This window comes from Apus apus, chromosome Z (genome assembly GCF_020740795.1).
Source record: "Apus apus isolate bApuApu2 chromosome Z, bApuApu2.pri.cur, whole genome shotgun sequence".
NCBI lineage: Eukaryota > Metazoa > Chordata > Aves > Apodiformes > Apodidae > Apus > Apus apus.
The window spans coordinates 44,745,272-44,766,939 of NC_067312.1; the positions used below are offsets into that span (position 1 = coordinate 44,745,272).

General features: G+C 40.2%; 1 protein-coding gene across 1 annotated transcript in view; it reads left to right on the forward strand.

Annotated features, from left to right (window-relative positions):
• Positions 1–15,367, forward strand: part of SHC3 (SHC adaptor protein 3) — a 57,570-nt gene extending 42,203 nt beyond the window's left edge. The window contains exons 8-14 of the mRNA XM_051642439.1: positions 2,210–2,261; positions 6,016–6,142; positions 6,696–6,849; positions 7,840–7,936; positions 8,833–9,027; positions 11,844–12,139; positions 15,189–15,367. Coding sequence (XP_051498399.1) covers positions 2,210–2,261; positions 6,016–6,142; positions 6,696–6,849; positions 7,840–7,936; positions 8,833–9,027; positions 11,844–12,139; positions 15,189–15,317 — 1,050 coding nt within the window. The 3' untranslated portion in view covers positions 15,318–15,367. The remainder of the gene's footprint in view (positions 1–2,209; positions 2,262–6,015; positions 6,143–6,695; positions 6,850–7,839; positions 7,937–8,832; positions 9,028–11,843; positions 12,140–15,188) is intronic.
• Positions 15,368–21,668: the final 6,301 nt, after the last annotated feature.

Below are 21,668 nucleotides of genomic sequence, written 5' to 3' on the forward strand. Positions count from 1 at the left end.
AATATTCCCTTTGCAGTGAATTAGAATGTTTCTGGCAGTGTCAGTACATGACAGCTTAAAACCTTTTCCACCAAATCCTTTTACACACCACTTTAGAATAATTTTTAGTCCACTTCCAAGACTGCTTTAGCTCTCTTCAGCCCCTCATGAGACACTAAACAATTTTCATTCATAGTAATTCCAGGTGGCTGTTTCCAGTCTGCTAGACAAGATACCTATTTTGAAGATGACTGCTGAAATTTCAGAGAGGCAGATCTCCTAAGGTCTAATAAGGCAGGTCTCTCACAGGTCCCTGAAGGCAGTCATTTTTCAGTTTCAAATTTTCAAACGCCTCCAGATTTTAACGCTTCAATGCAATTTCTTTGATGTGAAAATTTTAGCTCATTCATACTTATCTTCAGTCTTTAAATATCAGGGACCACTTTCCTACATCAGCCTAGCCCTGTATAGCCTTTTTGTGGGAGTCCTTTAATTTAGCCAGTGTGAAAGACCTTAGGTAATTAATTATTTGTCATAGTCACCTTGAATCTGAGATTTTTAGTTGAAATAAAAAGTAGGTGGTTCCAGTCTCTCACACCCATGCTAGCTGTGAGATAGATCTATGATTTACTCAGGCACAAATGTGTCCATTAGATATGTCTGTACTAGTGAATAAAATTATCTGTGACCTGTTTTATGGCCCGAAAAGTAAACAGTGAAGTGCAATTTGCATCCACACTTTCGTTCTTTTCCCTCCCAGTGGTCTTTTGGGATTGATGCCCAGTGTGCTCTGGTCCCTCAGGGAGTTCCAGGTCATGGCGTGGGGACCGAGCTCAGCCAGGCAAGGGAGACTAGCAATATTAAACAATATGGACATCTGTGGGATGACTCTCAGGCCTTTGCCTTGGCTCTGATTTGTTTGCTACTGTAGACATAGCTACTTTTCTCACCCACTTACTTCTTGATATGCATCATTACTTCCACTCAAGTCATTGCCCAGACTCTATGTCATTGGGTGCTTAGGAAACTACTGGACAAAATACTAGGGCTGTTCTTCCCTGATCTGGTATTTTTACAGACCAGCCTCATTACTGCTGTGTGTGAGTGCCTTCCAATAGTGCATTAAGTGATATGGCTACACATCTGTCACCAGAACTATGAATGTGCTTCATCATTTCCTTTGCCCTCCCCTTAAGAAGCACATTTAGCATATATAGAGCACAGTGGTTTGTTTTGGGTGAGTGGTGGTTGTGTGTGCTTGCCCTAGAGAAGGCTAAACTAAAGAAGTCTATCTTTTAACTGAAGATTGATGTTTGTTATTACATTAGATCTCAACATGATTCTTAAATCAGTCACCTGAAAAGTACATTTGGGTAGATTATGCAGCCAGCCATAGTGTATCCTATATATACCTCAGGTTTACCTATACCTGACTAACCATTATATCAAGAATATATAGCATTTTCCAGATGTGCCAGCAGGCCTCACATTTCCCAGAAGTACCAACCTTTCAATTTCATCTGTACAACGACAGAAGTCTGTGCTGCTTGTGTACTGAAGCATGAGAGTGGCAGAAGAGCACGTAAAAAATTCTCAAAGATTATATCAGCCTGCTCTTGACAGAGAATCCACCTGGTGTGGATCCATCCCTGGCAACAGGGATGACTAGGAGCACCCATGTGCTGAGGGAGATCCTCCTGAGATGCTGCTTGTTACAGCCAAAGCAGTGGCTGAGCACTTCCAGGCAGTATGGCATTGTAGTCAGTAAAGTAAGCACACCTGTGTGTCACGCATGAATAAACACCATTACTCAGTATTGCTGGAGAACAGGACTGTTCCTCCAACTCTTTCTGTCATTGAACCAGTTGATTATTCATGTTCTGAACCACAGTCTCTGGAGAGTTTGAAGATAAGGACTTGTAATTCTACTCCATTCTAAATGAGGCCTGATTCAAATCCTACTGAAATTGTTTAATTGATTTTCAGAAGCCTTGGAAGAGATTTTTAATTTCTTCTGGAATAGATCACACTCTGAAGGAGGCAGAGTGGTGGGAGTAGTACCAAAACTCATAACTATTTTAATAGGGTTTAAGTAGTATACAACTGTAGAGCAAAACATGTAATTTGTGGCTATCTCCACAGGAATAGGCACACTCTGGACTGTAGTATTTTGCTATGATCAGTGCAAAGATTTTTTGCATTCACTATAGATATTTAAATTTTTTGACAGGATACAGCTGACTATGTTGCATATGTAGCTAAGGATCCTGTTAATCGGAGAGGTAAGTTAGAAGTATCTATTTGGCATCCTTTTTCCTTTGAGAAAGATGAATTATTCATGGTATAATTAAGTTGACTTTTATATTTTTCCCCAGGAACAAACAAACAAACAACAAAACAACAAATGCAGACCAATATGAAGATTGCCTTTGACAGAGTAATGGAAAGATTGTGTAGCAATGAGGAACAGCCATTTGCAAATTGGTTCTCAAACTTGGAACAGGTCTTGCCTGTAGTTAATCTCCAAATAATGCTTTCATTCTCTTCATCTCTTAAATCAAAACTTGACCTTACTTGGCTGTGTGAGCTTCTAGGCAACAGCCAGTTCTTACCTTCACCAAGTCACTATGTGAGAAGTAAGAAGTCCTCTGATTAAGTCTGAGGAGGAGGTGGCTGAATCTGTTAGGTCTTCTTAGTGCCTAATTCTACTGACAGAATCAGATTTTCCACCAAATAGTGAGCTTTTGAGTCACCTTGCTGGCAGCTGTAACACTCTTTCTTAGTGAAGTTTTAATCATTGCTGTATTGCTTTATGAACAATCACTCAGGAAAAAGGAGCTTCTTGTTGATTGTCTTCAAAGATTCAGATCCAGTTCAGATTTTCAAAAATAAAAGTGAATTATAAAAAATGTAAATTACAAGCTGAAATAATAGGTACAGAAAATATTCCTGCTTGTAATGCAGGAAGCATCACTAAGTCTTAATGCTAGATACAAAGTATTGTACAATGTACCTAAAAATCTATTTATTATTCATGGCTGAGTAAAGACAAAATTACTAGCTCCAAAAAAACTCAAGCACTTCCAACAAGATTTATACAGAAATAAAACATTGTAACTCCAAAATGCCAACCCTACAAACCCTGAGCTGCCACCTTGCCATATGTACCACTGATTCAACAGATTGTGTATTCTGTAACCTTTTATGATTTTATATACCTCATCAATCTGTTGTGGCCATGTCCAGCGATGTCCAGACTGCAGAACATTAGCTCATAAATGACCTGCACTAAACATGCTAATATGCTGAATATCAGTGAAACACTTAGAAAACTTAGGGAAGTGGGAGGTAGGAAGATAGTCCAGTTCTTTGCCAGGCTTGTTATGTTCCAGCATCATGTGTCCCACAGAAGAAAGACTCTGGCTGTGTGTTACAGAGCTGCTTTCCACCCCATCTGCTTTAGCAGTACCCTACTGCTAAACTGGAGACTGATTTACTTGTTCAGAGAGATTCAGTGGCAATCTAGTGGACCAGCATCACAGACCAGATCTTGGCACTGTAGAGTGTGGAGGAGTCCTGTGCTCTGTTATCTGTTCCCATATGAATGGACTTTCTATAAAAACTCTTTCATGGACAATGTCCCTTTTATCTAAGTTGAATGTGTTTGAGCTTACTTTCCTGTCACTGTTCCTTGCTGAGCTAGTCCATCCTAGATCAAGGACCTGGTTTTGTCTTCATGTGGTATATTTAGTTCAAGTAATTGCTTTGTTTATTTAGGAAAAAATTAACAGAGTGAACTCTGTAGGTCTCCAGCTGCAGTGCTTCTGTCCATTAGATAATTTCTTGTCCTTCTTTCATTTTCCTGCATTGTGTAAAAATGGTAGATCATGACTGTTACTGTTCAGAGTAATCTAATGTCAGCAATCTATAACAGAGATTGCACCTTCCTATTCTTAATTCCTTTTGTCCTTGTCTTTAGCCTGTGTCTAATAAGCCCTTTTTGCTGCACTGTTACCTCACACGAAATTCTGTCATGCTGTGCTGTTTAAGCCTTCTGTGTTCCTACTTTCCATGGGACCTTTCCCCACTCAAGTGTGTATATCAGTGATTTGCAGATCAGTGACTTTGTATGTGACTAGTATTAAAACATTTTTTAAGAGGTGTTATTTACCAAGGGATCTGGACTGCCCTTTTTCACCACCACTGGCCATTCTGTCAGTCTTTGTGTTACCTGCAGATTAGTTTAGAAATTACTTCAAATTTACTTCTGTTTATAGTGTAAATGTTACTGCTGCTGTTACTGACGCTAGAACTGATGCTGTAGCATAGCTTTCAGTTTCATCTCTCATTTTTCCCAAAGATGGAAAAGCTCTCTTCATGCCTTATATTCTGTAGATAGCAAGCTAAAAGCTGTCTGTCTTCTGCTGCAACATTTAAATGAAATAATCTCTGTGTAAGCCAAAACTTCTCATCTTTTTACAGGAAGCACATCTCCTACCTGCTTGCTGAAAGTCCATTAATGTATCCACAGAAACACGTTACTCATTATCTCACCTACTGAAACTGCTTAATGACTCATGCTTAAGACAGGTTTAGCAGTGGGCAATATATCCTCCTTAAATTCCCACTGTAGGTCTAGGGCGCAAAAATTAGACCTTTGTTTGTCATAACTACTTTCGGTTCATGTTCATGGAGATAAGCCTGCACCTGTTCACTGCCACCAGCACTGGTGCAGAGGGGATAAACAGCAAATAACCTGCTGCTAGCCAGGGATGTGTGCCTTTGCCTTTCAACACATAGAGATCCTATTTTAGGCTGCCAAATAAACATGCTGCTAAGAACATTTTCCCTGAATCAGGCATTGCCTCAGCATGTTAATTGACACAGCAGGTGCTATAAGGTGAGAAAAGAGCAACAGTGGACATGTTTAGCCATGTAACACTATGACTGGTGCTACCTCATGCTGTGTGAGGTGCTGCTGGTGCTGACAGAGACAGCTTGGTGCCCTCGTCATTCCATACCCATGTAACTGCAGGTTTTGAATCCAACCAGTAGGCCAAGTGGGTGTCCAGCACAGAATATGGAAAGTCATCTTTCCTGGGCTTTTCTGAGTATCACTGAGGTGTTGTTCATTCAGATCTTAAGCTTCCAGCTGTTAATACCCATTTATCTTCCTGCAGTGTTAAGTGAAATCTTAATGAGATCACCTGTTTATGTTGTCACATGAATTGATACCTCTGAGTCATTCTCTAATTTAAAACTGGGGTGGATTTGGCTGCTTGGACAGCTGATACAGGTTTCTTGGTCTCCCACAGTAAGAGAGCATGTGGTTGCCAGCCTTCCTCCATATTGCCTCTCTCACAGTAAGTTCAGAGAGGTGGCACGTGGGAGTCTGCTGAAGTTAATCAGGGTCCTGGCTCTGTGCTTCTCAGTGATACTGCAGTTTTCTTTGAGTGTCTCCATACAGACAAGAAGGAAAAGGCACCAGCCTCTCTATCACTGGAGTCAGATCAGAGCCTGGGATCTAGGAAGTACCCTAGTTATTCCTCCTCCCTCAGCCTGTAATTTGAGAAATTCTGGAAACTCAAAAGAGGTGAAGAGCTTGCAAACTTGGAGTGATTAGACACAAAGTAGTGGTAATAAAAATAAGGAAAGCATAGGTAGCTTTTTTGGTTGTTACCATCTACTAATATTTTTGTAATTTTAATTTAAAACTTAGAATTCCCATACAATCTCCTGCATTCAGGTAATAACAGATGACATTTTAGAGATTTCCTTTCTTACTGGACTTGCTAAACTGTAGAACTGATTTGGGGTCTGGCCTATTGCAGTAACACATCAGAGACATTTTATTTAACCTTTAGAAAGATTCCATTGCTTGAAATCCTCTGTGCCAGAATTGGGTTTTATTGAAATACTCACACCATGAATAGGGCAAATATGTCTGATGTGTAGGTATTTTATCCCAAGTCAGTGCATCCCACTATAACATAAACAATTATTTGCATGTGCATGTGTCAAATCTTTTTCATTTAGCTTGTCATATACTGGAATGCTGTGATGGCCTGGCCCAGGATGTCATCAATGCCATAGGACAAGCATTCGAGCTTCGATTTAAACAATATTTGCAATGCCCCTCTAAGATACCTGCTTTCCATGATAGGTGAGTACAATTGCAAAAGACTGCCAAAGGGTCTTTGTTAGCTTGTATTTACTTAATAAAACATGCTGGAGACACACAGATTTTAAATACTTTAGAAAGATATTTCTGCTGAATTAGCAAAGTAGTGTTTGCCTGAAGAACACAAAGGGATCATAGTCATTTTAAAAGAATGAGCTAAATATGGACTTCACAGTGAACTTACTGAAATGCTCATGTGTTTTCTGTTGTAGTTATTAGCCAGAGCTAACCGTACCTGCTGTAAGATTAAAAAAAATTGTTTGTTAATGGTGTTTATAATGGTGTTTAAAGCTAAATAAATACATCCTTTACTCAGTATAAAGAATTTTGTCCATTGCATAGGAGGCTTGGATTAGTTTATCTAAACAGAGAAGGTCTGCTGCATGATCTGTCATGCTCCCTGACTTATAATGGTAGCTGAATTGCCAAAATAATATGCAATAATGATCCCCTGACGGGCAAGTCTTAAGATGCTGCAAGTAACTGTAAGTGCTTTGCAAGCAGAGGGCAAAATAAAGCATTCTCTTTCTTACAGGTTGCAGAGTTTTGGTGAGCCGTGGATGGAGGAAGACAACGAGGCAACAGAACATCCCTATTACAAAAACATCCCAAATAAAACGCCACCCCCTGGTGACTTCATTGATGCCAGACTCAAAGCAAGACTTCTTACCACCACAGATACAGCTCAGGTCAGTGTGATTACATCTCTGCTCTCCTGCTGATGGATCCAAAAGTTTTTGAAGAAGTGTAATTTAGGACGGACACATTGGGACCATTTCTAGCTCACAGTCCTTTGTGTATGGCCAGTTTCATTTTGAATGAGGATTGCAGATCCAAAGGGCAACAGATTAGGCAGACACAGAACAAACAAAAGGAGGTGAGATCCTCACGGTGCTAAAAGATTATGCAGGTCCAAGGAAGAGAAATCCATTGAGGGTTACTACATTTGTAGAAACCATGTCTGCTTCAGATAGTATCAAATAGTGCACATTAACTTGGAAATATTTGATGCAGAACTGTTTAAACAATCTAGTGCAGTCGTTACCAAGAGTTCATTATGTTAATAACTCAGCAACTATCATTATTCAGTCAGGCTCCTAGGTAGGTTTTCCACCTCCTGTTGTACTGAGGTCAGCTTAGTTATTTCTACCAACATTGCTGTCAGCAGTTTGACTGCAGTATCATTGTAGCCATCTAAGAAGAGTTTTCAGATCCCGCACAACTCTGCTCACGTCCAGAAGGGCCTTGTCTGTAAACAACATCCTCCTTTTAGTACCTGAGTGCATTCCCTGGTGACAATGTGAATCTTTCAGCTCATGCTTTGAAAGGTGCTGGAGGTGTCTCTTGGTCCCATGTGTGTTTCTGTGGAATGTTTTTCCCAGGTGTGATTTGTTAGGGCTTGCTATGAGAAGGCAAATATACTAGAGGGTATGATGGATCATTTGAGATTGCAGAGGTTAATAAAAGAAGGAAACAGGGAACTTTACGTGAAGGTCACTGGCATTATCTTACTCCTACACAAACACATTCGTGCAATATATATTCTGGCATGATGATGAATGGGAAGTGAAGAGTGCGAGTACAAAGTATACAGCCAAGGAAATTATCAAAGCCACTGATGAGATATCTGAACATTTTAAAGGTAATTGAAAATTTCTTTGCACATGTATCCATTCTAGTCTGCAGCAGGAGTGGGAGGAGAGCAAATCTATTACCAGAGTCATCACTTAGGAGCCAAACTCTGTGAAGACTGGCATCATGGGTCCGTTAAAGAAGGTAAGTTTTGCCAGTTTTAGCTGTAAGACTGCTGGAGATCTTAGGTAGCCAAGGCATGTGTATGACTGATGCATTGAAGTCTTATGGTAATGAATTGGACTTAGATGATGCATTCCCTTTGTCCGACTTTGATCAGTGAGAAGTGTTTGGTATTTACACCTGGTTAAATTACTAAATGCACACCTTCGCAGAATCTTATCTTTTGCAGAGCAATTGATAAATAGAGTTGCCCCAAACCTTTAGTTCTATAGCGTGCCATGTCTAAAAACCCCATGGTTCTTAAATACGGGCTATATGGTCTATTCTGAAAATATGTTCCAATACGGTATTCAATATTCAATTTCCAAAGGAAGAGTTTAAAGTCAGATTTTTTTTTTAAATCTGTGTGTTTGCACATGATCTCTGCTCTACAAATAAGAAATAATGCATGCTATTTTTGTTGTCTATGTATTTTAAGCAAGTCACATCAAAAAGCATGAAACATGACTCCATCCACTTTTATTTGACACCTTTACTGTATTTCTGTGAACACTTTCTTTTACAATGCCAGAATGTGTTTTCTGTTATCAATCTGCTCAGATTTGAAGAATTTATTCCATTCTCTCCTCTCATGACTCCCAAACTGAATATAATTTTTTGAATCAGATAATCTTTCTTTACAAATATTTCCTTTCCCCCTGAATAATGACCCACTCCTCCAAAGCCCCCATGGAAACACAATTCTGAATCCAATAATCCTCATTTTTTACTACTAGATCCTGCAGTAATGTTTTTACATCTCCCATTTCAGGGAATTTTAAACCTGTGGTAGGGGGGTAATGTTATTTGCTTATCTAACACTGTTTTCTCAAATACAAAAAAGAAGAATTAAAAAAAAAAAATCCTGAATTTTCTAGGATCTCTGGATATTTGTAGTATGCTGGAAGGGAAATCACAAGTAACTCCAACAGCAGAGATGCCAACATATGTAAACACCCAGCATATAAATATGGCAGCTCTACTGGCACTTCAGGCAGATGCTGAATGTACCTTCAGTGGAACAGCAGATGATACCAAAGAGAGCAGCCCAGGAACAGATCTGTTTGACATGAGTGAGTGCTCTTTCTATTCACTCCCTTTGTAACAAGCATTCAGATATGTTTATTAATTAGTACTGTGTAAAAATATGTTTTAAATTTTGCAAATTTTAGTATTCTTGGTGGAATTATGGTAAATTTTAGAATTAATAGCGGTTTCATATCAGACCAAGTTAAAATAAGGGTGGCTGAAGATTTGAAACTAGTTTGTATTATATCTGAGCTAAGGTGAGTTGCAGTCTATGTTATCCTTAGCATCACAGGCAACGATGTCAGAAGTAAAATAAATTAGGAGACTTGTCATGCAGGGAAGTGAAGGAGTGAATGGCTGGAGAACTAGCTCCAGCCTGTACTGTGAATGATAGTACAAAAAAAATGTGCAACAGGGAAGCTGGGAGGCAAATTAAAAGGCTGGATAATCCCTTGCACTGGGTAGGCCTGCTAGCCTAGTTAGCTATCCATTCCAGCTTTGATGTCAGCTTTTCCAAAGTTAGAATCATAGCCATAGCCATAAAATGATGGTTTAAGCATCAGTCATAGTTTGATATTGGTGTTACAGATATACATTTTTTTCAGCCTTGAAGAGATATTTAACAGAAAATAAGGGGAAAGTAGATAGATGCACAGAATATTTTATTTGTTTTTCTAATCTTTCTACCTCAAATCAATTGCTGACACATGATTTATTTAATTCATTTAATGTAATTAAAAGGCAGAGGGACAAAGCTGTTGGTGCCTGTATATTATTTCTAAAATAACATAACTACTTTTCTGTTACTTCAGAATATATAAAATTATCTTACTTGTACATTTTTGCTGAGATATGGCTGTAATTCCACAGTTTAGGGAAGTTTTGAGTTGAAAGAAGGGGGGGGGAAGAAAGCTGAGAGATTATCTGTCTGTGAATATAGATCTGAAATAAGAAAAGTGTGATGTCTGAAATCAGGGATATTAACATTGATTTCGAACATGCCATGCCCATAAAACATGCACTCACCTACTGCTATTTTATACACATTTATTCTTTTCCTAAACATAGAGAAAATTGACTTCTATCTTCCAGCCTTCATTACTCTTTATTAACCTTTGGATCATCAGGGAAAATAGTATTAGAAAATGTGATAACTAGCCCTAAGTTAGTGGTTTGTCAAGCTAAACAGGTGATGCAATTAGTACAGACCAAAATGTAGTGAAGAGGTATTTAAGCTGGTTTTAAGAATTAGCTGAGATACCAATAAGCTGTGACAGTACAGTATTTACTCTATTTTTCTGAGCTAAATCAGCCTCTCTGTGGTCCCAAGCAAACATGGCTACATACTCTACATCTGAACTGTCTATATAGAGCTGTTGTATTGCTTCACGGTACTGCTCTGCAGATGTCTTCTCTTTTTAATACGCAGTAGTTGGCCAGATGAAGGTCTTGCAAGGTGAAATATCTTCTGATAGGTTGGTGCGGCGTGTAATGAAGGCATGCACTGACCTACTTACTATTTCTGTAAGACTGTTGGGATGTTGTTCTGGTTTGGTTTGGTGGGTTTTTTGGTAGCAGGGGAGGGACCCCAGGAGTGGCTCTGCTAAGAAGCTGAGAAGCTCCCCCTGCTCCAAAACCAGCCAAGGAGCCATTAGAGGGACAACAGATGTGCCTCAGCAATTAACGTATGGAAGAACTGGTATTAACACTTGAGCAGAGAAGGCGGGAGAGAAGAGCTGTGCTGGGGAAGGAGAGCAGTGCCGGTGGTTGGTAAGGAGGAAGGGGAATAAGGTGCCTTAGCAGAGGTTTCCCTGCAACCCAGGGCGAGATGGCAGCTGTCCCCCTGCACTCATGGAAAAACATGGTGGAACATTCCCTGAAAGTACCTGGAGGCGTGAGCTTGGCCAGTGGACTTGAATTCTGTGGCTAGTGGATTTGCTGCCAGTGGATGATTATGCAGCTTTGGAAGACCCCAATGCCAGGGGAGGTGACTATTCCTGAAGCAGCCTGTGACTCTGTGGGAAGCCTACGCTGGAGCAGCTCTGGACCTCGTGGGAAGGACTCATGAAGGAGAGGTTCACGGACGACTCTCTCCCATGGGAGTGACTCCATGGGGAAGCAGGGAAGGACTGTAAGGAATCCTTCTTCCTGAGAAGGACGGAGCAGCAGGAACCACCAGCCTGTGAACTGACTCTAAACCCCATCCCCTGTCCCCCTGTGCTGCTGGGGGGAAGGAGGGAGAGAAACAGAAAACAAAGTAATTTGGGCCCAGGAAGAAGGGAGGGGTGGGGTAACATATGCAAGCCCTGCTCTTTGTGTTGTCTGTGTCCTGTGCATGTTTGATTAGTGTGCAATTAAATTATTATTTTTCCCCAAGTTGAGTCTGTTTTGCCTGGTACCTGGGACCTTAATCAGTGAAGAACCCTCCTTGTCCTTTGTCCAGACTGTGGTTGAAGACACTGGGTACCCCTAGTATGCAGTTTATTTGAAACAAAACTGTCTGATGTACCTGGCAAGACAAAAGGAGAACTGCCCTGTACCAGAGCATGTAATATAAACATTAATGAAAGCCATTACTGCAATAAAACCAGTACCTTTCAAAACCTTCTGCCAAGGTTCGCTCTGATTTTTATGAACATCCTTCTATGCATAGCATACATTTTTAACATATTACACTCCTCAGTCTAAACCTAATCCATAAATCAGTAGGTCTAGCAGTATATCTTCATTTTTTAAATAAAGATAAAGAGAAGTGGCTATAAACCAAAACAAATCCAGTTAAAAGTTACCAGAATATCACCCTTTGGTAACATGATTTAACTCTGAATGATCTTGCCCTTGTTTCTGTTGCCATAACCAGAACCATTTGAAGATGCTCTCAAGAACCAGCCATCTGAGGTTGCATTGAGGAAATCCACCTCCATGGGATGCAGCAGTCCTCTTTTATCCAGAGGAGCTGACTGGACTGTAGCTGAAGAGCTAAGTACAGAGCCATGGTATCAAGGAGAGATGAGCAGGAAAGATGCAGAACAGCTGTTAAAGAAATGCGGAGACTTCTTGGTGAGGAAGAGTACCACAAATCCTGGCTCCTATGTGCTGACAGGCCTGCATAATGGACAGGCCAAGCATCTTCTTCTGGTGGATCCAGAAGGAACTGTAAGTGCTGACTCATCAGTAATACAGGAGGTTTCTGACAGTACACATTTTCTCTAAATGTGTTTAATCTTCTTTACAGTTTATTCACAACTGATCACAAGTACAGCCTCATTTCTAATATGCCATAACATCTCTAATTCTCTTCGCAATGTCTAGCAGAAGACCCATTCCATGATTTCTGCATGTTGCAGGCAGCCTTAAGTACTTGATTCACTGGCAAGGTCAAGCTTTGGCCACTGCAGTACAGTCTTAGTCAAAAGTGCATCTAAGCCACTTCTCTAGCCTTTCTACTGAGAAGCTGCTGGTGGCTGTCATAGTTTGACCAGCCTGGGTGTGGCAGTTTCCACATGACACCCCTGTCAGCCAGGATACAGACCAGACCCGCTGTGTTTTCTTGCACATAAGCACTGGAGAGAACTGGGGTAAAGCTGCTCCACCTCTGTGCTGTACAAGGACTCCCTTATGCTGACAAAGGCAGCCTCCCAGCAGCAGGACAGAGAGGGCAAGAGAGCTCCAGTTTTCTGCAGTTGTCCCATGCTGCTTCTGGGCACGTTTTGTCTCCTCTGAGAGGATGAAAGCATTGCCACGTGATTTATTCTTCACTCCTGATAGCTGAGAGTGGTCAACTCCTTTTCTTTTGTAAAAGATGCCTGTAGATGGCAAGTTCCAAAAGTAAATGTAACGTAAAGGCGTTGGCCTGTTGGCATCTGTTTCAGCTGATAAACCTGTGGCAGAATTATGCTGGTGTGAGGAATGTCCGTGGTGCTTATTGTGATCATATTTGCCACATGAGGGCAGTCAAAGAATGAGTTTGCACTTTCTAAGTGGCAGCTGCCTGCTGCTGGGATTGACTGGTACTCTAGCCTGGAGCCTGACCCTGCGCCTCTGGGGCACGGTCTCCTTCGCCAAACTTTCGCCAGCAGTTTTGTGAATCCTGCAGCAGGGCCTCCTAATTCTCCCTCCTACATAAACCCACCAATAGAAAATACTGCTGTGTGACATCCTGAGTGCAGGGAGGCTGTGTCTCACTGACTGCACTGCTACTCTGCTGACTGGCATGGAGTACTTAGGCATGGTTATGACTCCTAGGACATTTTCCTCCTGCAAAGAATGGAGGCCCTTCATCTTTTCTGCACTGCCTCTAAGACCAGCACTAGTTTGCTGTTCGTCTTCTGTAGGGACCTGTTCATTCCCTACACCTATCCTCTCCCTCAGGAGCCTACCTGTGATGTGACATCATGGCCCAAATATCTCTGAAGCTCCTCCCTTAGGAGGCATCACTTGAGAAGAACAGCTTTTCTGCACTTTATTTAGGTTAGCTGTGCTGTCTGTACGATTTGTGGGATCCTGGCACATCTATTGAGCAGCCCTATTTGTGACTTGCCAGAGCAGAGAATTGTCAATGAAATGCCAGTGTGTGCCCAGCCACAGCAGAATTCTGGTGGCTTGCATCTCTTCTGCGTGGCCTCAGCATAATTATTTGTAAGACCCAATTCACACAAAAGCTGCCTGAAAATTCATTTCACACATAAATTACCAGTGACACATTACAGCTTTTAATGGCATATTTTCAGGGCAGAGTTAAGTGTGCAGTGCTTCTGATCTCTTCCAGCTAACCAAAAAAACCCTAAATACGTTTCTAGTTCAGGTAAGGGATGCTTCAAATGATTACTGCAGGATTTTTGCTGGATTTAGAGTTAGGGCTTGAACTCTGGTGATGGCAGGGCATATTGCTTATGGTGGGAAAAATCTCATCTGAGTTAAATGTGCTGAAAATTTATTGATAAAGACATATATCTTTTAATTATAAAAATTCAGCTTTGAATAATCACAGGAAGTCTTGTTTCAAAGTGGTATATTTCAGAAATCATGAGACCCTGTTGTTTTTGTTCAGTGACACAGCTACATGTGAACTGAGCAGATAGCACCATTTGCCACCAAAATTCTTAGTTTCTTTTCTTAATCTGTGCTAAGTTTCTAGCAGTTTAATCAGAATGCCAGTCTTAGTGATGAAGACCAAAATAATTCAAGCAAGGTGCCCATCACAACATAAGCTAGCTTTGGCAAGTTTTAACAAAAGTTGTTCTTTCTGTCTCAGAAAAGTTCATGGAAAACAGATGATGTGCCTCACTTCAGAGCAGTGTTGACTGGGTTTTGCTTGAGGTGGTGCAGAGCCATCCCAATACAAAACTCTACTGCAGCATGACATTTGCCTGAGAGGACCTCTGCTCTGCCTGTGGAAGCTGTACACGTAACTCATTTTAAACATGGGAATGAAATTTTTTTGAAGGTGTGGTTAAATAATTAAAGTGTGGTTTATTTGTTTTTTTTTTAAATATAGATTACGTTTTGGCCTGTCCTCATCATTTCAACTGTTTTACCTTGCAAGAACAGTTTCCTCTTATCATGGGTGTAATAATTGACTTAGAAGGATGCTGGTGCAGAGGGCTAATAAATGGGCTAGAAAAATGATGTTCCCTACCCTGCCATGTTTCAGTTTCAAAGGCATAGGCATGCACCATGCAGCACAGAATAAACCCAAGCCAAGCACACGTGGTGGCTGGATCACTTTTCGGGAAGGAGTTTTCCAGTGTCTGAAGAAGGTTTTTCATAAGGAAAGCACAAACGTGCTCAGGTGCTGAGAGAAGAGTTTGTTTCTGGCATCTCTGAAGGGACAGTTCTTTCTAATGAAAGTGGTGAAAACACTTAAAAGAAGCAGGTGATCTCTTGAAGAAATTTTGATCTAAAAATCTGATTTATAGTAAACCAAATATTGTACAGAAAATTTTCATGCAAACTTGTTCAGAAAGAGTAAAAGCAGTAGATTACCCCATAGGTAGCATGCAAAATACCTCTTTGGCAAGAAGAGATGGAATAAGAGAGAAAACAAGAAAATCTCCAGAAATGCCAGATTTCCACTGTGTTTTTCATGGGAGAGGGATCAGTCTCTAAAACATGATTGTGTCGTTTTATTCTTAGACAAGTTCAGCGCGAAGTTAAGAAAAAGTATTTTGCTCTTTAATCTATCTTCTTGCATCCTTTTTTGAAGGTTCGTACAAAAGATCGTGTCTTTGACAGCATAAGTCATCTCATCAATCATCATCTTGAGAATAACTTACCTATAGTTTCTTCCGGAAGTGAACTCTGCCTGCAGCAGCCTGCTGAGAGGAAACACTGACTCCAGACAATTATTTTAGTTTTTGTAACCTGCAAGCTATAACTGGTAGAAATTATGGATCTGAAAAAAATACATACATTAAAAAAAGTGGCATATGTACATGTATTTCACCACTGTGTTTTCTTTAGATTTAAGAAACCCCATTTCACACAGTACACTTGAAAATTCTCAGTGCTTTATGTAGAAATGACGTCACAGCAGAAGGCTTTCTTAAAAAGTAATTTCAATAAAATTATTCAGATTTTCTAGTGTGAATATCGATAGAGTATATATACACACATTACATATATAAATACAGTATATATATTTTTCAGGTCAGTCTGTGGATAGCATAGAACTGTCTTCTGTGCCATGTGTTTTTACCAGAAGAAAAATACCAATTGTGATTATTAAGATAAAAATAGAATTCAGCAGTCTCAATTTCTTGAGAAAATGAATATTTGTAATTTTACTTTTGACTTTACCTAAGAAGCACAACTTTGGGGATAACAGGTGGATCATATGGTTAACCATGTAAGAAGTCTGCATTCAGCAACTAGTATTCCAACTCAGAAATATAGCATAAAATAATTTTAAAAAGCATTATTCAGTGTCACTGATATCAAAAGCATTTTATCTTTCTGATGTCAACTTTGAAGTCTTATATGATACTAAAAAGATTTATACCTTGCTTTAACAATGATTTGGTGTACTGTGTACAAAGTGTCTACATTTGATTTTTCTAACAATAATGTAACAATATTCTGCAACTTTAATTTATTAATTTGAGTTCCTAGGTTATTAATGAGTAGTTCTCTGCTAAGGGGAAGATCTTGGTGTCCTTGACTACCAGTTTGCAATGAGATGTTACATACTGATTAGGCAATTCAAATATTTTATGTTGAATGGGTTTACTGCAAGATGTATGTGGCTGTTCAAAGACATATTTGAAAAATCTTTTCTTTGTATAAGCAGTGAAAACTCTCATGACTCAGTGGTTAGTTTTGCAAGTGATGCCATTTGCATTTACCTACCAAAACATAACGTGACTCTGGCCTTCAGCAAGTGATGGGTATTGCAAGTATATTGCTTTTCTCTAAATATCAAGTTGAAAAATACACATATACTAAAAATGCATTTCTGGCAGAAATGTGCTTGGATTTTGGTAGTGGGAAACATTTTAAGAGAAATTTGTACTATTCTATCAAGCTTATCAAAAGACAAATTCAATTGACACAATTCCTGTAAAGACAGTTTGTGCTAGAGTCAGGATATAGCCATCAAGCGTTCCAAGGTCTTCTCTAGCGTTAGTATCTCAAATAAAATCTTCAGACTTGATTCACGAAGGCCAAGATTCAGCAGGGTAAGCCTAGGTTGAGCATCTACCTACCTTGAACTAGTCAATACTTAAATCTACTTAAAATTAGAATTGGCTTTAAGAATTTGCTAAGTTTAAAGATTTGTCAAACAACAACCAAACTGAAGGACTTAGGAATTCACTTAGAATACATTCAGGTAGGATCAGTATATTAAACATCTGGAACCATGTTCTTGTACTTTCTGCATTGAAATATGGTGAGGTTGCAATGTTGAAAGTTTGGTTTTGGTTGATCTCAAGAACGGAAAAGATTGAGGTACCTAAAACTAATAATGTTATCTGTGCAATAAAATAACTTAATTCTGTAATCCAGACATTCAAAAGCCAAACTAAGATATTAGTGAACCAAATGCTTGTAATTAATTTTATAGCAGATTAGTTGATATTTCTAGGTCTGGGTGGGAGCTGAGAACAAAGAAAAAAAAATAAATGCTGGATTGCAACCAAAATTAGTACAGCTCTGAGGTTAATGGAATTCTTAAAATGTGTGTTGTCCTTTCACCAGGTGGGAAATTGCAAGAAAATCTTATACCCCAATGCAGTATCTTTCAAACTTACTCCATGTAAGAGCATGCATGTCTCACCATATTCCAGTTTGAAGTATCTCAGTTGCCACTTTTTTTGTAATATATAACATTTTCATTCCATTCTCCCACCTCCCTACAGTCCTGGAAAGTTTTTTGTGTGGTATCACTCACTGTAAGAGAAGTCCTCTTTTATGCTTTGAATGCTGTATACCACTTTAGTAAGACCCAGGTGCCTAACTACCTGAGGTGCCTTCAGAAATCTCACCTGCTGCCTATGTCTGTTTTGGATTCCTAAATACCCTGTCAGTGTACGTGTGGAAAAATCAGACAAGATATGGGTGTATGAATGAAGGCATTAAACATACACTGAAATAAGCATCTAAATTTTACCATTGTCCTAGATGTAGCTTTAATAACTTAGCAGGAAAATGTTTTAGAAATTAAAGCAAGTGGCAAGGAGACACAAAATGAAACAGCTTAGCAGAAATACTAAATTCCTACATTTCACAAAGTCTGCCTCCAGGAAAATATGTCTACTTTAAGTTGATCCGCCACCACAAGCAATTTGCCTATCTCAGTGTGTCCATTGATGATACAAAGTTTCCACATAACTTGATCAGACACAGTTTGGTCCCAGGTAGTGGTAGTGCATTTGGGCTGCAACAATGCTCTGCTGCCACAGTAGGCCAGCAGATTCTGTCTGTCCAGGTATGATGAACCAGAGGCTTTTCTAAGTTACCGGGAAACAAATTATCTCAAAGCTGTCCAGACGAATGGGCATGTGGACCAACCAATGCTCTTTTTATGGAACCTGCCATTGCTTTTGTCACTTATTCTAGTAGATGTGGCTTTGCCTTATATGAAAATGCTATAAAAACTGTATAGTCATTCAGATAGCAGTTCCAAATGTGTTCTGTTTAGAGTCAAAGACCGTTTTACACTGAGCTCAACCACATCAAATTGAACCTGCTATAGAGGCAGGGCTCATTTCTGTGAGGAGTTAACACTGCCAGCAAATTAAGAGATGTAGAAATTACAAGATGGGATTAAATAGTGCGTGATTGGCTGAAATCAATCAAGGATTGGCTGAGGGTGGTGAAACACTGGAACAGGTTGCCCAGACAGGTGGTAGATGCCCCATCCCTGGAAAATTCAAGGTCAAATTGAATGGAGATCTGAGCAACCTGATCTACTTGAATATGTCCCTGCTCACTGCAGGGGGTGTTGGACTAGATGACCCTTAAAGCTCACTTCCAACCCAAATGTTTCTATTTCTATGATTCTATGAAAACCAGAAATCTGACAGTGTAATAATCTGAGCCTTTTAATGGTTGGCTTTGGTTTTGAGTCCCCTCATCTTTTTTTTTATCCTCTTCTTTTCAGTCCTAAGGACTAGACACTTGCTGGTGATGTAATTCAGTTCCACAACTTCAAGAACTGGGATCTTACTGAAAGAACAAATTTACTAGATTAAATAGAAATCACTGAGATTACACAATGTTATGGTATCCTTTGATATTTTTTCAGGGGATAGGTTAGAAGTCAGAATTGAAACTAAGTATCCTGCAAGACTGTCTACATTGATTTTGGCTCTTATTTGATTATCAGATTTGATTCTATTTGTGTTGCAACTATGTGAAATTTTTGACAATGAAAATGCATTTGCTTCCTTTAAACAAAGAACTTTCAAAAGTGAACCAAATGCTTCTCATTAGTTTTGTTGCAAATCTAGAGTAATAGGACAATAAAATTTTCCAGTGATAGAATGGGCATTGAGGTACAGTCATGTTCCCAAGCTTTCAGTTCTTTCAGATGCTTCAGAAAATGTGATTTGAAAACTGAATTACATCCTAACTTGATGTTTTCTCATTGTGTGAACTCCCAGGTTCCCTTCCCTAATGCAAGAAAAGGACATTCAAGTTGGCCATGGCTGGCTGATGACCATAGGAGAGGCATTTTCCACGGCTCACTGCCAGCATCTCTGCCCAGAGCTTTGCACACAGTGAGGATAGAAGGTTATACAGTAGCTGCCCTCCGCATTCTACAGGGTTCACAATGGAAGGTAGCACTGGTTCTGCCAAACCTATCTCTCACATGTTTCAATACAAGCCTGAACAAAGGATATAGTCCTGGAACCAGGATTTGAGTGCAATATGTGTACTGACAGTGGAAGAAAACGTTTACTAACAGCCTGGTAAGTGTCACCTGTCCGCACTAAATTTTCTGTATCCTGGGTTCATTCTTTTTCTCCTCTGTGGAATAATGTGCTCATGTTTCTTATCATGGTCTTCAGGCATCATGCTGTGAGGTAAGATGAGGAGAATTTATAAAATTTACACTGCAGTGTGATAGGTGCTGGCACATCAAGTGCCATATGCCAGCTACAATGTGTTCATAGCAGCATTAATGCATATTTAGATATTTGTAAGTAGCAAATGCTTCACTTGAAAACTACCCAAGTTTTGCAGCCTCCAAGAAATGCACAGTTCTAAAGTTAAAAGTCTAGAACTTGTGCATGTTGTGACAACATCATTCAAGCCTTTGTTCTTAGGGTCCAATGTTTATTTCAAGCAAGTGGCAGAACGAATAATCTATATTAAGTGAACTAATCTATATTAAGTGAACCATATTTGCATAAACAAAGTCTAAGCTGAAGTAACAGACACACCTCCCTTTTTATCTTCCATACATTTTCAAAAATATGCCTGTAAAAAATCCAAATCCAAATTTACCTTAGTGTACTGTCAATAATATTTTGTTTTGCTTGGTCTTTTGACCCAAACCTAAGGTTCTACTCTCCACAAACCTATGCTTGCTAAAAGCTGTCAGGATATGTGCTAGTGCCCACTAAAAGCTCTGTGCTCAGCTCTACTTACCTATTCACTTGCACTCAGTGTCTGTGGACTTTGTTCATATGTCCATTGGTTGCAGCTGGAATGAGGGCAGACCCATGGAAAAGATAACATGGACGTACAATTTGCCTGCAGTAAACCAGAGTCTTGCACGGGGAGCGAAAAGCTGTATTGGAATGGGAACTGGTAACTACAGACTGGTCAGCCTCACCTCCATCCCTGGAAAACTGGTGGAACAACTTATCCTCAGTGCTGTTCCTAGGCATATTAAGATAAGAGGGTCATTAGGAGCAGTCAACATGGTTTTATGAAGGGGAAGTCATGTTTAACCAACCTGATAGCCTTTTATGAGGACATAACCAGGTGGATATATGATGGTAGAGCAGTGGATGTGGCTTATCTTAATTTCAGTAAAACATTTGACACGCATCCTTGTAGCTAAACTAAGGAAGTGTGGTCTGGATGATTGGGTTGTGAGGTGAATTGGGAATTTGGTTGAAGGAAAGAAATTACAGAGTTGTGATCAATGGGACAGAGTCTAGTTGAAGGCCTGTATATAGTGGAGTCCCTCAGGGGTTGGTACTGGGGCCAGTACTATTTGATATAATCATCAACAACCTGGATGGGGATCAGAGTGTGCTCTCAGCAAGTTTGCTGATGACACAAAACTGGGAGGAGTGGCTGACACACCAGAAGGCTGTGCTGCCATTCAGCAAGACCTGGACAGGCTGGAGAGTTGGACAGGGAGAAATTCAATTAAATACAACAAGGGCAAGTGCAGAGTCTTGCATCTGGGGAAGAACAGCCCCATGTACCAGTACAGGCTGGGGACTGACCTGCTGGAGAGCAGTGAAGGAGAAAGGGACCTAGGGGTCCTGGTGGACAGGAGGATGGCCATGAGCCAGCAATGTGCCCTTGTGGCCAAGAAGGCCAATGGCATCCTGGGATGTATTATGAGGAGTGTGGTTAGAAGGTCAAGGGAGGTTCTCTTCCCCTTCTACTCTGCCCTGGTGGGGCCACATCTGGAATATTGTGTCCAGTTCTGAGCCACTCAGTTCAAGAAGGACAGGGAACTGCTTGAAAGAGTCCAGTGCAGAGCCACAAAGAGATTAAGGGAGTGGAACATCTCCCTTATGAGGAAAGGCTGAGGGAGCTGAATGTCTTTGCTTGGAGGAGACTGAGGGGAGACTTCATCAATGTTTACCAATACCTAAAGGGTGAGTGTCAGGAGGACGGAGCCAGGCTCTTTTCAGTGATGTCCAATGATAGGATGAGGGGCAATGGGTGCAAACTGGAGCATAGGAGGTTCCACAAAAACATGAGGAAACCTTTTTTCTCTGAGAGTGACAGAGCACTGAACAGGCTGCCCAGAATGGTTGTGGAGTCTCCTTCTCTGCAGACATTCAAAACCTGCCTGGACACATTCCTGTGTAACCTACTCTAAGGAATCCTGCTCTGGCAGGGGACTAGATTATCTTTTGAGGTCACTTCAAACCCCTAACATTCTGTGTTTCTGTGTGATTCTTTGAAAAACCCAAGTATAAGAAAAGTAAAGGCTGGAAACACAAGCCAAAACACATGTAAGTCACTAATGAAAAGAGAGCTGTTGCCAAAT